At 39.1% G+C, this 16,808-nt stretch overlaps 1 protein-coding gene across 1 annotated transcript; it reads right to left on the bottom strand.

Annotated features, from left to right (window-relative positions):
* Window positions 1–12,360: 12,360 nt before the first annotated feature.
* LOC141627927 (uncharacterized) lies at window positions 12,361–16,229 on the bottom strand. Its single transcript, XM_074441122.1, has 4 exons — window positions 15,842–16,229; window positions 13,563–14,768; window positions 13,158–13,456; window positions 12,361–13,071 (listed from the first exon to the last, which is right to left on the bottom strand). Exons 1-4 carry the CDS (start codon window positions 16,227–16,229, stop codon window positions 12,361–12,363), a joined length of 2,604 nt encoding a protein of 867 aa, XP_074297223.1.
* Between the last annotated feature and the right edge of the window lie 579 nt (window positions 16,230–16,808).

The raw sequence follows: 16,808 nt of genomic DNA, 5'->3' as shown, positions 1-16,808 counted from the left end.
AGTCTATTTCCTTCCCCTATCTTTCGATCTATCGGGTCGGTCGATTCCTAAGCATTCAACTAGTCGCGTGCACTCGATTTGTCAAATATAGCAATTAAATTAGTTAAGTCGAAGCTAATCTAACACGTGGCAGTCGATCAACCATGCAGGGCGGTCGATCGACCTACGGACCCGATCGATCGACCAACGAAGTCGATCGATCGACGAGCCGATAACAAGGGTTGCCTATTGTCAAAACCGTCTAACCTACAGATCCCCTACATCTTAGCACATTGGATTTAGCTACTCATGATGGTAATAATAACAACAATAAAATTAACAAATATAGCAATTGAATTCATAATTGAATTAACTAAATAAATAACTAACATGAAACGAGGATTTGGCTTTGGGAAATCTAAACTAGCAATTCTAAACTACGGAAGAATTAAAGCAACGAAATTGAACAAAGGAACAGAGGAATACCGTAAACAAGAATTGAAGAGGAAAGACCAAAACCCAATGCGAAAAGAAAACTTTATTGATGAAAACTAATCTAAATTAATGACATAATCCAAAATTCAACTACTGTGTATTGAACCCTAATTAATTTGATCCCTAAAAATAACCTGATGATCTCTTCTGAAACATAGGGTTCACGTTATATAGGAATATAGCGTTGTTCTTATTCCTAAAACCTAATTACAAGTGGGCTTCTAACTCTCGTCTTTTAATTTGCGCGTCAGTCTCGTGGTGTGGTCGATCGACCACTGGGACCAGCCGATCGACGGATCGCTCTTCTGCAGATCAAGCTGTTTCAAAGATACGATTTGTCTATAGACCATGTAGGTCAATCTATAGAACAATTTAGCTAGTAATCCGCTTCTAAAACTCTCGCAAATATATCTTTCAGGCCTTGCTACGCGCACCAAGTTCATTTCCCGAGTCAAATCTTCATGTCAAATCCTATGCCAAGCACTTAGGGACGGATTCGGCTCGATTTCCGCTAGATTCTTCACATTTCTGCAATATTACACAAAAAACACGAAAGTAGACGGAAATAGGGAAAATAGTAGCATAAACTAGATAATTGAGCTCTGAAATGCGTGTGAAATAGGGTGTAAAACATCATATTTAGGACACGCATCACTTACCGTGATCGTCTAGGGCAGAACTTGGGATGGTTGTGTCGAGGGGAGTGAGGAGGTCACGGTGGTGGTCTTGGGTGGTGGGTTAACTGGCCGTAGGTGGCAAAATCGAAGGGGAAAAAGGGAGGGTGCGCAAGTTGTGTTGTGTCGGTCATTGTTGTTGCTGCTGCCATTGGTGTAACTGTTGCTACTGGTGGTTGACACGGCATGGTGGGTGGCAACTGGACCAACGGTGGTCAGGGGCGTTGGCCGCCCCCGGCGATCGTGGTGGTTTTAGGTTGGTTTCGGGTTTGTGTAGGGGTGTGTGAGTGTGCGGGTGTGTGAGTGCGGTGGGGCTGTCGTGGTGGTGGTTGCCGCCACAGTTGGGCTTCTGGCCGTGGGCCACCATGGCTGATGGTGGTGGTTCATGGTGGCAGTAGAGGTGGTGCTTGATGTCGGTTAGGAGCGGAGAGTATGAGTCGGATTTTTAAATAGCATTAAGATAAGTTTTTATTTAATTAATTGAATTCGTATTTTAATTTAATTAGTTTAGTTAGTAATTATATTTAATTATCGTAATCAGGTGGCGACTTTATGGAGGAGCATATTTGTGTCCGATTGCTTTATTGTTTAGCGGGATTTGCTAAAAGGTAGGTTTATCCGACTCAGTTTCAATATTGTGTTTATTTGCTAAATGAGTCATTTGTTATCAATTGCATTGAATGAGTCGGTAATTGACATGTTATATGGTATATCGCATTTATTGTGTTGTCTTGTATGTCGGAGGACATGGAGGGTTGATTGGTTACTTGTTCTTTTGGAGACGTATGGCGGTTGGAAGACCGTCTTACGCTTGAGTCACCTCTTGGAGCTTCCCACTCCGAGAGGGATGTGCACATTAATGGCTTGAGTTACGTAGGGACTTGTGTAGTTCAGACACGACGTCTGGCAAGGGATCCTGTTGGCTTCCGGACACGGTAAGTCTGGGTGAGTCCCGGTACCTGTTTGTGGTTGTTGGTATGTCTGGGCCTTTCCCAGTACCAGTGTGGTTGTCGGTATGTCTGGGCGTGTCCCGGTACCGTGGTTATGGTTGTTTGATAGCATGTCATTCATATCATAGTCATGTTGCATATTCACACACTCGTGTCGTGTCACACTTTTTTTCTGAAACTGACGTTTGTGTGTCTCTATAATTGTCAACTATTTCCGGTGTGCCCTGTGTCGATCCATGTGATATTTCCGATCATATGGGGAGCAGATTGAGTAAAGGTTTGCTTGTTGACATGATCGGGATTTGGACCGCTCCTTGGACTCAGAGTCGAGTAGTGTAGCATGGATGACAAAGTCATAGACAAGTTGTATTTCATTTATTCATTAGTTTATGTTTGTAATAACTAAACTTGTTATTTATTAAATAAAGTTTCTTAATTTTAATTCCGATTTCACTGCCTCGGAGAATCGAGACGGTAACATCTCCCAATTATCTTGGCCGGGTAAGAAGGGGGTGTTACAAAGTGGTATCAGAGCGACGATTTTGGAACCTAAACCAATGAACCAAAATGAACCTAGGTGCGTCTAATAAAATGAACCCGACATGAGTACAATAGGAGGTCAGTTTTGGGTGAGAAGGATCCCTCATTTCAAAACTAGATCCTATTATTTTGGTTGTCACTACGTGGGTGGTTATGAATTGGGAAACGTGAAGTGATATGTTATGTGATTACATGTGTGTTATAGTCTTGCTAAATTTCTTGCATGATATCTTGGTTCATTTGGTGTATAGTGATATGTGGAAGTTGAATGAAATAATTGATGAGCATAACATGTTTTAGGAGTGGTTGCTATTCTTTGGTGTGTGAAGGCTATGTGAAATGTGGTGTGATTACATTTATTCTATACAAGTTGATAGGATTTTTACATGATGTAGTTATTCCCTTAATATATGTAAATATGTCAAAATTGGATGGAAAGAGTAATGTATATATCATGTTTTTAAAATGGTTATTACGAGTTAGTGTGTGAAGGGCACCAACCCCGTCATTTGACATGTTAATATCGCATATATGTTTGAATTTCACTAATGCTATTGTTAGAGTGTGATTGGTTATAGTTGTTAGTAAAGTGGTCGCTAGTATAAGAATAGTAATTCTTAGTAGGAAAATGCAAACCATAGAGAGTCACCCAACCGAGTGCGAGCTACTACTTGACTGAGTACGAGTCACTCGACCGAGTGAACTCTACCACTCGACCGAGTGGACTAGCACTCGTCTGAGTGGACTCGGCATTCGACTGAGTGCCATTTTCTGGGTTGTGAAATTCGTAAGATTTGTATTATTACCTTGTTTCTTGCATTTCTTCATCATTTCACATAGCAAAAATACAAAAATATGTTTAAATCTTTTTTAAAACTCCATTGTGGATGATTGTTGCTTGGACTTAAGTTTTTTGCTCCATTTTATCCTCTTAATTCTTGCTAATTAAACAATGTAAATGGTTTTCTCATCACTCTTGATTTGTTCCAATTTGATTTCGTTTAAATCCACGTGATTCCTCCAAATTTTGTCAATTAATTGCATGCTTTGTTTGATTCATGATATTAATCACCTTTTTATAACATTTATGATGTCAAGTGTAAAATTTTATATTGTATTTTGCCGGAAAATTTTATGAATCCAAAATATGTATTCTCGAGTCAATAATTTAATTTGTGTTTGTTGCTTGGTTAATTGTTTAATAAGGACTAATGTTGATTGTTATTGCTAATTCTTGTCATATGTTTGAAATTTTGTCTTGAAAATTTTGTTCCAAAAGTTTGAAACCTTAATGTTCATGCGTAAGTTTTGATTTTTTTTTCGTGTTTAAAGACTTAGTTTAGTTGACTAATTAAGCTTAAAAATCTTCTTGTGCTTAAATTTTGATTTTTTTTTTCTTGTTGGTAACGGCATGTATTATCGTGAATCAAAATTCCATCTTGAAATGTTGCCCAAGAAATGTTGCCCAAAATCTTTTAAAATTTCATTTTTTAAAAAAAAAATGAATGATTTTGATGTGATTTTATATACTCCATTTATTTTGTCTAATTATGTCATAAATATACAAATGTGGTTTAATGGTATCAGGCATAGTCTCAAATTTTGAAAATCATGTCTTAAGACTCCTCTTGACCTAACTGAGTAATAAAGTTCCAAATTTGTTAATAATGCTACAAATTGTCTTAAGTTGGGAATTTCGCATTAAAATCATACCCAATTTTTTGGATTTTCCATGTGTGAAAACTTGGCTTGATTGTGCTATGAGACCACCTTCTTTATTAGTAAAGCTATGCATAGTCTTCTAACGAAAATTTCGTCTTGAAAATTTGACTCAATTTTTTCGAAATCCACTATGACCACGACCAAAATTTGATTCCTTCTTTCATCTTAAACTTGGCTTAATAGTGTCTTAGGAAAATAATCCTTATGAGTATCACTGTAATAACATGGTTTAAATCGAAATTTCCGTTTTAAAAGTGGACCAAACGCCTTTTGAGATTTCGTGGGTATATCACTAAATTTTGATTTCGATGTTTGAAACATGGCTTAATTTTCTCATAGTGCCCTCAACCATTGTTAATGGTGATATCTGTGGAAAATTATAGTGTTGATGCTTAAATTTTATTTCGTGCTTAATACTTGGTTTTATTGTGCCGTAAGCTTACAATTTTGTTAATAATACTACGTATTATCTTAAATCGAGAACCTTACCTTAAAATTTTGCCCAAATTTTTTTTATATACCATAGCGTATATGATTGAATTTTAAATTTTGTATTTGAGACATAGTTTCCTTGTTCCATAATGTTGCGATCTTTGTTAATGATATATTATTTTTCTTATATATGGGTCTCAATGTTTGTTTACCGTGTGAGTTGTATGGTTTTGATGAGTAAAGACATGTAGACACATGTGGTTATGATTGAGAGGATGTGAAACAAGAGTGAGTCGGCGAGCTTATGAGGGTGAATGGCAAGTGCTAATAATGTGTGATGAGTGATGTTGTACTTGAGAGTAATGAATGTGAAACATGTGTTTTAGTAGGTTTAATATGAGCTTAGTCTTTTGATTTAGATTTAAACCGTGTAAGTAGGTAAGTGTATGAATCATATTTGGAAATTAGGAATAGAAGAAAGTGACTTTAGCTTGCGTAAGGTGTCTCGAGTTGGGAAAGATAATTTTATGAATTAAATTGTGGATAATGAGTGATGTGTAATCTAGGTTGAATATTTGTTGAGTGTTTGGACTTATGGGTAATAAACGTGGTTTGATTTGCATGTTAAGGGATATTGTTAATGAGCAAGACATGGAAACTTTGGTTGATAAATGATCGAAATATATGATATTTGTAACACCCCTTCTTACCCGGCCAAGTTAATTGGGAGATGTTACCATCTCGGTTTCCCGAGGCGATAAATCGGAGGTACAATCAAGAAACATTTGTTATAACTACAAGTTTAGTGATTACAAATCATAACAAATGAATAAATGAAATACAACTCGTCTATGATTATGTCATTCACCTAGTGACTATGTACTCGACTCCAAGGTCCGTAGCGTGGCCCGAATCCCGATCACGTCAACAAGCAAAACCTGTACTCAACCTGTTCCCCATATGATCGGAAATATCATATGGATCGACACAGGCCACCCCGGAAATAGGTGACAATTACACAGACACACAAACGTCAGTTTCAATAAATAAAGTGTGACACAACTGATAGTGTGTGTGTATGCAACATGACAATGATATGAATGAGACGCTATCAAACAACCACCACACCGGTACCGGGATAAGCCCAGACGTACCCACAAGCATCACGGTACCACGACACGCCCAGACATACTAACAACCACAAACAGGTACCGGGACACGCCCAGACGTACCGGGTCCAGAAGCCAACCGGATCCCCTGCCAGACATCATGTCTCAATCTCACGAGTCCCTCCGTAAATCAAGCCATTAATGTGCACATCCCGATTGGAGTGGTAAGATCCAAGAGGCGACTTAAGAGTAAGACGGTCTCCCAACCGCCTTACGTCTCCATAACAACAAGTAAACCACCATGTCCTCCGACATACAAGACAATGCAATAAATGCAAGATACCGTATAACATGCCAATTACCGACTCATCCAACGCAATTGATAACAAATGACTCATTTAGCAAATAAACAAAATATTGAAAGTGAGTAGGATAAACCTACCTTTTAGCAAATCTCTGTAAGCAATCCGGCTAATAATAATCTTCCACAAAAATCGTCACCTAAATATAATGATTAAATATATTTAATTACTAACTAATCTAATTAAATTAAATACGAATTCAATTAATAAAATAAAAATTCATCTTAAGTTATATAAAAACCCGACTCGTACTCACACCCGGACGCCCTCCTTACCACTACCGCTCCTGCTGCCACCATGGACCACCACCACCGGCCATGGTGGTCCACGGCCAGCACTTATCTGCAACAACAACAACATCCAAGCACGACAACAACAACACCGACATAACAGACCCGATACCATTCCTTTAACACCACTATGACCACCACTACAGCCACGACCATGGGCCACCACCACCACGGTTGTCACGGCTTGACTTCCTTGCCCAAATCCACCCCCTCGAGCCACCACCTAGGCCGACAAAAGGCAGCAACAACCGCCAACAACATAACAACAACAACAATAACCTAAACAGCCCGTATAACCATCTTTGACACCCATTTCCACCACCTACGGCCACCCTAACCACAACCCAAGACCACCACCGTGATACACACTCTTCCCACAATAATAACCACCCAACGTTTCCTTAAAACAATCACGACAATCTAGGTAAAAATCCGTCTTAAGACGGTCGCAGAACAACAACAAAACCCATATAAAGGCTCGGTCAAACCCGGTTTTTGTGGTCAACGGTGGTCAATGGGGTTTTCAAAGACGGTCAGAGGTTAGTCGAGGTCAAGGCGGGTCAATGGTATAAATTAAAAAATATATAAACAAGTTTAAGACGGTTTTACCTTACGGTCTCGAGGCGGAGGGACAAAATCTACATCTTCCTTTTCTCTCTTTCTCTCTTCTTTCTCTCTAGGATTTTGGTGGTAGATTTTGTGGGATTACAAATGGATAAGGGTGGGTGGATAAGGTAGGGTGGAGGGTATATGTATATGGGTAGTTATATATATATATATATATATATATATATATATATATATATATATATATATATATATATATATATATATATATATATATATATATATATATATATATATATATATATATATATATATATAGACACACACACACACATACATGTATCGTATTGCGTATTATTATTATTATTATTATTATTATTACAACTTATTATTATTATTATTATTATCATTACCGTCCTATAATTATAATAATTATTAATTATTATTTCATTATTCCGTCTCCTACATAATTCGTATAAAATGCAATATAATATTATTTATATAATTATAAAATACAGAATATTACAATCTTCCCCCTTAAAATGAACTTCATCCCCGAAGTTCGCCTCACTTTCTATTTTCTCAATTATTCCTCAAGTCTCATCACCGATTCCCATTCACTCTCTCTCGCCTCACATGTCTATCAACCGTTCTTTCTAAATACCACACTCATCCCAAATATCTTTTCTCAACTCTCATTACTTCCTCACATCCCGTACTTTCTCACTCCTTAATTTCCGAATTGCTGCATTCACTCCCCCGAAAAGAGAACTTTGTCCCATAAGTTCAACTATCAAGTCTCATGGTGTGCTCTCACAGGATCATTACTAAATTCCACAAATGATTATTGACACGTCTGTCGCAACCTTATCAAAAATAAACCTAACTGGCCTAAACTTATGCAGTAGAGGTAAGCAAGGTATCGTATCCACAGGGAGGCGGTCACTATCTACTTGTTATCTAGTCTGTCTACGGTTACAAAATGGGGGGGGGGGGTATTGATTGAGTTGTTTTGACTAAACTAATAAACTGAATTAGAAGCAATAAAAGAAATAACAATTAAAGATACCAAGGATGAAATAGAGATTGATCAAATAAAGAGAAAGATGCCAGGATGTCGGTTCACCGTGATATCACGCAAATCAGCTAAAGGTAAGGTCAGTCGGTCTGATGTGAGAAGAGTAGTGGAAAGGTCCTTCCGGTCCGCTATCCACCCTAGATTCTTCCTAAATAGTTTCCGCTCTGATTAGGGTAGTCTATTGTTCATAACAAATCTATTTATTCCAATCTTCCGATCTAGGATTGAATTTAACCGGGTTAATTAATTCAGTTGCGTGCACTGAACTTAATAATTACTGTTATATTGCTATAAAACAATTCTCACATTAAAAACCTCCTAAACTAACTAAAGCATCATTGTTTTACTATCATGGCTCCCCTAATCCTAGCAATAGGAAATTTAGCTACTCATAATGATAAATAAAACAACAACGATTGATAAGTGTAATAAACATGGTATTAATAGGAATAAAAGGGAATTGGATAAACTTAACAATAAATCTAATAATCAACAGCAATTAAAGAACAAGAATTAAAGTGTTGCAAAATAGAAATAATACTTTGAATAAAAGAGAGTAAAGAATTACACAATTCGAAAATCCGGAAAATTGAAGCAAGCAACGTTGAAACGAAAGATTACTGAATAAATGAATGATTAAAACTGAATGAAAAGATCCTAAAACCTAATTAAGTCTCTCCTATTTGTAGGAAACATATTTTATTAACCTAAATACGATACTTAAGATATTAAATAAACAGGTTCACGCAAGAAAATCCCGCGTCAGATCTCAAAGTGTTCGATCGAGCACTTTGATACTTCTCGATCGAACAACTCTCAGCAAAAACATCTCTATCGAGTATAAAAACTACTCGATCGAGGACCACCAAAAAGGCACCTCTCGATCGAACACAGCAGGGGTTCGATCGAGGATTGTTCACCATCCAAAAGATCTTGATCGAGCAGACAAGTCAACATAACCTCTCGATCGAGTTAACTGTCACTGAACCAGCCATAGGACGTTTGATTTAGCTTCCATGACGACTTTGCGCATTTCAAGACAGTAGTATTCTCGCTCTGATTCTTCCATCTCCTAAATGCAAGCTAAAGGGACAATAAAAGGCTCAATTCTGCTCCTTCCGAGTCCATTCCTGCAATTAAATCCAAACGAACCAAAGTAGACTATTCGGGGCATTTCGTAACCTAAAACTACGGGAATAGCATAGAAATGCGTACAAATCAGGCTTAAAAAGACTATATAAAATGCACGCATCAAATCTCCCAAACCAAACCATTGGTTGTCTCCAAGCAAACTATATGCAACTAACTAATGGAACGGAATAAAACTCAGAGCTAACTATAAATCGTCCACTTAAACCAATTTAATGCAAGCAAACCAACACTTATAGCGAACCTGTCAAATGCAAACGAGTTATAAGATGTTTATAATAAAGCCGAACCGTCGACCTTGAAAGAGCGTTAAAGATGGACTCTCACGGGTCACTCTTCTCTCATGAAGCAAAGGGTGAGCAAGTATATGTAAGAGAGAAACTAAAGTATAGTCGCTCACCTAGACTACGACCCACATAAGCATGCATGCAATATAGTATGATAGACAATTCTAGCTACCGTACACATACATTCCAACCAAACAAGGTCCCGTCACAGCCGAGTGCTTACAAAAATATGGAAAAGTGAGTCAATGGGTAAGAAGGGGCAAAACATTTTTGGGAATGTGAGGGTATAAGCCAAGCTAGCTACCTAAACAAACCCAAATGAACCATATCCGCTTCAAGACCATCAAAATCAAGCACAAATGCCTTTGTTTGGCAATAAAAACTCACTAAACCGAATGATAACAACTCCTCATAAGATAGAATAAGAACATAGGAGGAAAACTGACATCATCCAAATTCTTTTTTTATTTTTTCTTTCTTTTTTTTTTTTTTTTTTTGGTAAAAAGGTAAGCTTATATTAATAAGGAAACCAAGATACAATCGTTCAAAGATCAACTAGCTAACAAAGCTAATTCACTGCTCAACGTTTTAAACTCCTAAACAAGCAGGAGAAACACTCACTTTACATTACAAAGAAGCTACTCTTTTCAAATCTAGCAATAAGATACTCAGGTCGCAAGAGTACACTCTCTGTTCTGCAATGGTTTCTGCTCCACCAGATAGAATAGATAAGGCCTAACAGGAACATTGCGGTATGCTGTTGGGTTTTCTGAGAAGGGAAGACCTGACTGTTCCACCAAACAAACCAGCCCCCGATGGGTAGATGGCATCCAGTTTAGAGGACAGGATTTGAAGGCATCTCTGACTGTATTCACAAGCAAAAAACAAGTGATCATGCGTCTCAGGAGCCCTAGCACATAACACGCATGAATCATCCAAGGTAATGCCCATTTTTTTCAAACGCTCTCTGGTTAAGAGTCTACTCTGCATCACCAGCCATCCTATGAAACTGATCTTGGGAAGGGAACCTGAATCCCAAACAAAATTAGCCCAAGGAACATTCAAACAGGGGGAGCCAAGCCAATCATAGCCACTGCTAATGGTGTAGACCTGCTGATTCTGAAGCCACCATGCTCCCACAAACCCAGCTTTAATAAGATCTCTGATCTTACAAAGCTTCCTCCAAGCCCAACTGCCATTGTTCTTTGGTTGATAGCTATACCATTCACCACTCTTGATATAGATAGCATGCACCCACTTCACCCAAAGGTGATCTTTTTTCTGTGCTAACCACCAGATATATTTACCTAAGGCAGCCTTGTTCCAACGAATAATATCAGTTAACCCCAAGCCCCCCTGTTTCTTATCTTTGCAAATCTGTTCCCAAGAAACCAGGGTGTTACCCTTATCATTATCAAGCCCTGTCCATAGGAAATTCCTACAAATCTGAATGATTTTCTTCAGGATGGAACTGGGAAGGATAAAAATACGAGCCCAATAATTGTGAAGTGTTGCCAGTACAGATTTAATAAGTACTAACCTCCCAGCATAGCTCAGCTTCCTGCTGCCTATGCTTCTAATTCTGCTAACAACCTTTTCAACCAAGCAATTACAATCCATCACAGACAACTTTTTTGAGGCAATAGGAATACCCAAATACTTAAATGGAAGGGACCCATGTTTCATACCAGAATACTTGAGAATGTCAGTCAAAACCATCTGAGCCACTCCATTACTATAAAGACTGGACTTTCCCTTGTTCATTTGCAATCCAGAGGCTCTAGAGAAAGATTGAAATGCTCTTAGCAACCCAATAATGGAAGTCCTATCTCCTCTACAAAACAAAAGCAAATCATCTGCAAAAGCCATATGAGTGAGCTTGATTCTGCCACATAGAGGATGATATCTAAACTTGGTATACTCTTGAATTTTGCCAAGTATCCTGCTCAAATATTCCATGCATATAACAAAAATGAGAGGAGAGAGGGGGTCTCCTTGCCTTAGCCCCCTCTTCCCCTTAAAAAACCCAAAACTTTCCCCATTAAGTGCCAAAGTATATGTTGGGGTAGTCACACACTCAAGAATCAACTTAGTAAAAATAGAAGGAAAGTTTAGAGATCTCAGCATATTACTCACAAAACTCCATTCAATGGAATCATACGCCTTTTGGAGGTCTATTTTCATGATTACCCTTGGAGACACAGCACTCCTGTTATATAATTTTACCAGGTCTTGACAGATAAGAATGTTCTCTACAATATCTCTTCCCTTAATAAATGCACTCTGAGATGGATTAATAATGTCTGGTAGGATCATGCTCAGTCTGTTGCAGAGAACCTTACTAATGCATTTGTAAATGGAGTTACAACATGCAATAGGTCTGAACTGTGTCACATCTTGAGGAAGCTCAACTTTTGGAATCAAAGTAATAAGAGTAGCATTGACTTGTTTAAGCAGCTTACCAGAGGTAAAGAAGTCCTTCACAGCCTTAGTGACACTTTCCCCAGTAATTGCCCAAGTATCTTTGTAGAATTGGCTATTATAACCGTCAGGCCCAGGAGCTTTGTTGCTACCAATATCAAACATGGCCTTTCTAATCTCCTCAGAAGAGACCTCAGCAATGAGAATTTCATGGTGTCTTTGCATTCAAAATAGGACCCAGCAATGAATGAGATTCACGGACATTATCCACAGATATTCTGCTGCCTAGCAATCCATGGTAATAATCAATGAAGGCTCATTTGGATTGCGCAGCTGTCGATACAGATCCCCCCTTGGTCTTTAATTTGGATAACTTTATTCTGAGCTCTCCTGTGTTTCAACTGGGAATGAAAATAATGGGTATTATCATCCCCCATAGCAGTCCAATCCACCTTTGCCTTCTGCTCCAAAAACATATGCCAAGCATCTTTCAACAACACAAGTTCATCTGCCAAAGTTTTAACAGCACCCACCAAACCAGGATCCATGGGATTAGAGATAAGTTCTTCCTGCATTTTATGGAGAGCCACTTTAGCCACTTTCACCTTGTTTTCAATATCCCCCAAAGCACCTTTGTTCAGCTTCTTAAGATCATGCTTCAAATGTTTCAATTTGCTGACATGTTGAAACATCTGGGTCCCTCTAAACTCTTTATGCCAACCCTCACTAACCACCTGGCTAAACTTGGGATCCAACCTCCACATATTGAAGTACTTAAAACGAGGTTTTCTGGTGAGTGGCTTGCCAAACGGATAAACTACACAAGGACAATGGTCAAAGTAGCCTTCAGGCATAAAATAAGCATATGCCTCAGGGAACAAATTCATCCAATCATCATTGATTAAGCACCTATCAAGTCTGCTATATACCAAAGTCTCCAGCTCTTGTTTGTTGTTCCATGTGAAGAAAGAGCCAATTGCCTTGATATCAGTTAAATCACAACAATGTAAGCAATCCTGGAAAGGTTTAATGTCAGCTAATGTCACCTCGGCTCCCAGGTCTTTCAAGTAGAAAAGAGGAGATTGTTAAAATCTCCACCAACCAACCAAGGCCCATGATGCATACTCTTATACCTCTGTAAACTTTTCCATAAATCTACCCTCTCTGCAGGTTTGTTGTATCCATAAACAAGAGTGAACCTGAACACAATGTTATTCCCTTTGATAGTAATCGAGCATGTATTATCGAGAAGTAATATCCGAATATCCACTTCCAAAGAGACCGAGTTCCACAAATGCCAAATTCTCCCACCATTAGCAAAAGAGTTGTTAGTACATATAGACCAATCACTACAAATAGCATTCCTAACTTTATTCCAATGCACTGCCTTAACTTTAGTCTCTACTAATCCAAATAGCCCCAGATTATTGTTGTGTAAAAACCACTTTATTTCTTTTTGTTTATTCAGGCTATTAAGACCTCTAATGTTCCAAAATCCTAGGTTAACCATTTTCAATTACTCCTCCTAGGCCATTCCCAGTCCCATTCTTCCTCAACTGGGTGTTTCTAATAGTAGCCATGTTTAAAGCATCTAAAAATGTGTTACCACGATGTACAGATGGACCACTACCATCCTGATTCATGACACGAGTAATTATACCAGCAGGGGTTTGTATAACAGCCACCCTAGGCCCTGCAGGGGTAGCAGGCACAGTAGGTTTATCCTTAGCCACTCCCTGTACAATACCAGGTTGAACAGCCTTCTTCTGCCACACCTGTTTCACCTTCTTGATCTCTGTCTTCTTTCTGCACTGATCCTTACTATGCCCAATGCCCTGGCACTGCGTACATTTAACAGGGACCCAGTCATAGTCAACCTTGATATCATGTACCTTGCCTTTCTCATCCATAAATTGCAGAGAAGTTGGAAAAGATTGGTCTACTTTAACATCTACTAACATCCGAGCATATCCCAGGAAAGTCTTATGCATAGTGGCTTCATCACAATGGACGAAATCCCCAATGAGCCCACTAATCTTCTTCAGACTAGCAACTCCCCAGAATTTAAGATCCAACCCAGTCAACTTCACCCAAATAGGAACTGTTTGAACAGATGTTTTAATCAAATCCACCTCTGGAGACCACTCATTAATGATAACAGGTTTGTTATCAAACATGAAATGCCCCGTTTTCACCATTGCTTTCATTTTTTCCACAGTCTTAAACCTAACAATGAAAATGCCATTCGGCATAAAGGAAATCTTATCCACATCATAATCCTTCCATATGCGCTTAAGATAACCAGAAACTACATTCCAAGGTGGATTAGTCCCCATGATATATCCATACAGAGAAGAGGACCAATAGTTGATCTCAGGGAGAACATCAGCCTCAGTTAATTGAAGAGTAACCTTACCAGGGGGAGCCGAAAGCTGAGGAGAAGGCGTTGTCTTCTTCCGTCGAATAACCTCCGTCCACGCCCCAGGATGTTCCTCAACAAAATCCCCCTCTTCCGGAATGGGAACCATCGTCTGAGAGAGGTCCAACGGTGCAATCACCTGAACTTCCTCCTCATCAGAAACCTCTTCCACCACGACTTCATCCTCCAAAGATTCCAAGACGTCATACTTAATCTTCGACGCAGATCCTGATGCACGCTTATTGGAATTCGTATTTTTAGTATTTTTTGAATTTTTCCTAGTCTTTGCCATTGCTGCGTGAAATTAGGGTTTATTAGAAGAAATTGGTTAGATTTTTTGGGATTTTTCTCTCTCTAGCATTTTTCTCTCTCTCCTGTTGAATGCCACTTCCCTCTTTCTCATCCTTTTCTTTCTTTTCTTACTCGGTATTTTTTGCTGTTTTTTTTTTCTTTTCTTTTTTTTTTCATTTCTCTTTTTATTTTTCACTTCTTCTTTTTTTCAATTCTTCTTCTCCAAAATACCAACTCCCGACTTTCAATACAAACCAAATTGGACACAATACACAATATACACGCAAAAACAAACTAAACTACCTTGACAAGGCAGGCTAAGTTTGGATGTAGTTAAGGGGTCAAAAAGGCAAATTTGGCTAAATATGGAGTTAATGGGTAAAATGGAAGAAAAGGGAAAGTAAGCGCCTCCCTGCATGTGACACCAACCACTACCCCGAATGTATGCAGGCAATAAGCAATTGAATTTCATACTTGTGCAAATTAATGTTACATGTTATGCAAGGAGTAACTACTCACAATCCTACATGAAAATGGTCATGAATGACACCATTTTTAAGGCTCTGAAATCTTAGAAATTATGAGTAGGTTGCCAAAATTTCAGGTCAAGTCTATACGTTCAGCTAAATTTTAACATAAACTCATAGACTATGCAAATGACTATGCTAAAAAGATATTTAGTTTTTTTTTGTAAGGCTTAAGTAAAAAGACTAAATGTAGTGTAATTTCATCATTGAAAAACACCGTTCCCACACAACCTAAATGGAAAAATAAACGTGAAATTTTTGATTTTTTCGAATTTTCTATTTTTTTTTTGAATTTTCAATTTTTTGAATTAAGAGACAATGCAAACAAAAATGCAATAAACGTGAATGCAAAAGACATGCAAATGCAGACTCAAAGTGAGAATTACCCTCCCCAAACTAAAATGGACAATGCCCTCATTGTCCTCCAGCATACACCAGCAGAAAATAGGGGACGGGAAAATACAACACAAATGCAAATAAACGAAATAAAATGAATAGAGATAAAAAGGAAACTGGGGAAGTGAGTAGTTAACAGCTACTCGTCAGCACCCTCCTCGTCAACCACCTGAAAGGTGGGGTCCTCCTTCTCTCCTCTCCTCCTAGCATGACCTCTAGCGTCTAAGTCAGCTCTAAACCTCTCCTCCCTCTCGGTCGTGTCCTCCTCGCTCTCAGGCTGAGGGTACCGGTAAAAGGAAGGGTGTGGCCAGCTAACTGGAACCGGACGGCCTCGGCGCACGTGATACTCGTAAAGAGGGAATAAGACTAAAGCCTGATCCCACTCCATCCGAGAAACTCTCCTGCACATATCTAACAGCAAAGCATCACGACGCCCTTGGTCCATGACCTCGGGCGCCTCAGAAATAGGACGTGATACAAAATTAGCCGGTAAAGCCGGCTGAGGGATAGAGGGTGTAGGCGTGGGCGTGGGCGTGGGCATGTACGCGGACGCGGGTGTGAGCCTAGCCTGTGTAGGTCAAGACCCCTCTCCGAATTCCCTAACAGTAAGGGAAGCCCTCTTCCCCTTCCTAGCTAGAAAGGGTAGGAGTGAAGTCAAGGAGGTAAGATGGTGGAGGTGGTGGTAGTCTACCCGTCACAGTAGTCAAAGGTGAAAGACGGGGTAGAGAGGGTGAAGGTAAAGCCACGGACGGGGAAGTGCCTATCTTCCACGTCCTATGGTCAGCAGCTAGCCAGTTCATTGAAAACATGACTGAAATGTCAATGACATTATCCTTATCCAAATAATGAAGACGACGGGGAAAGTCGGGGAAAAGACGGCGGGCAATACAAGACACTAGGCCACCACATGCTATCGTACCCGATACTTTTCACCCGACAGTGTTAAAATGCTGAGCTGTCAAGTAGGCAATGTTAAAAACAAATGGGGTACCGCTATCAATGTTCAGGTACCCGGCTAAAATGGACAGCTCAGTATTATTAACATTGTTGGGCTCATGACGACCAAAAATAGTTTCTCCAAGCAGACAGAGAAAGTAACGGGTTGGGGGTAAGTGGACGT

Source organism: Silene latifolia, chromosome Y (assembly GCF_048544455.1).
Source record: "Silene latifolia isolate original U9 population chromosome Y, ASM4854445v1, whole genome shotgun sequence".
NCBI classification, from domain to species: Eukaryota; Viridiplantae; Streptophyta; class Magnoliopsida; order Caryophyllales; family Caryophyllaceae; genus Silene; species Silene latifolia.
This window is presented reverse-complemented; position numbering and strand designations above follow the sequence as displayed.

Bases quoted from the DNA above. Each gene is read 5' to 3' on its own strand.
- LOC141627927 (XM_074441122.1), bottom strand. From the start codon at position 16,229: ATGCCCACGCCCACGCCCACGCCTACACCCTCTATCCCTCAGCCGGCT. The intron at 13,457-13,562 runs GTTAACCTAGGA...TTGGATTAGTAG, and splicing joins AGGAGGAGTAATTGAAAATG to AGACTAAAGTTAAGGCAGTG. The intron at 13,072-13,157 runs GTTGGTGGAGAT...AAACCTTTCCAG, and splicing joins TGCATCATGGGCCTTGGTTG to GATTGCTTACATTGTTGTGA.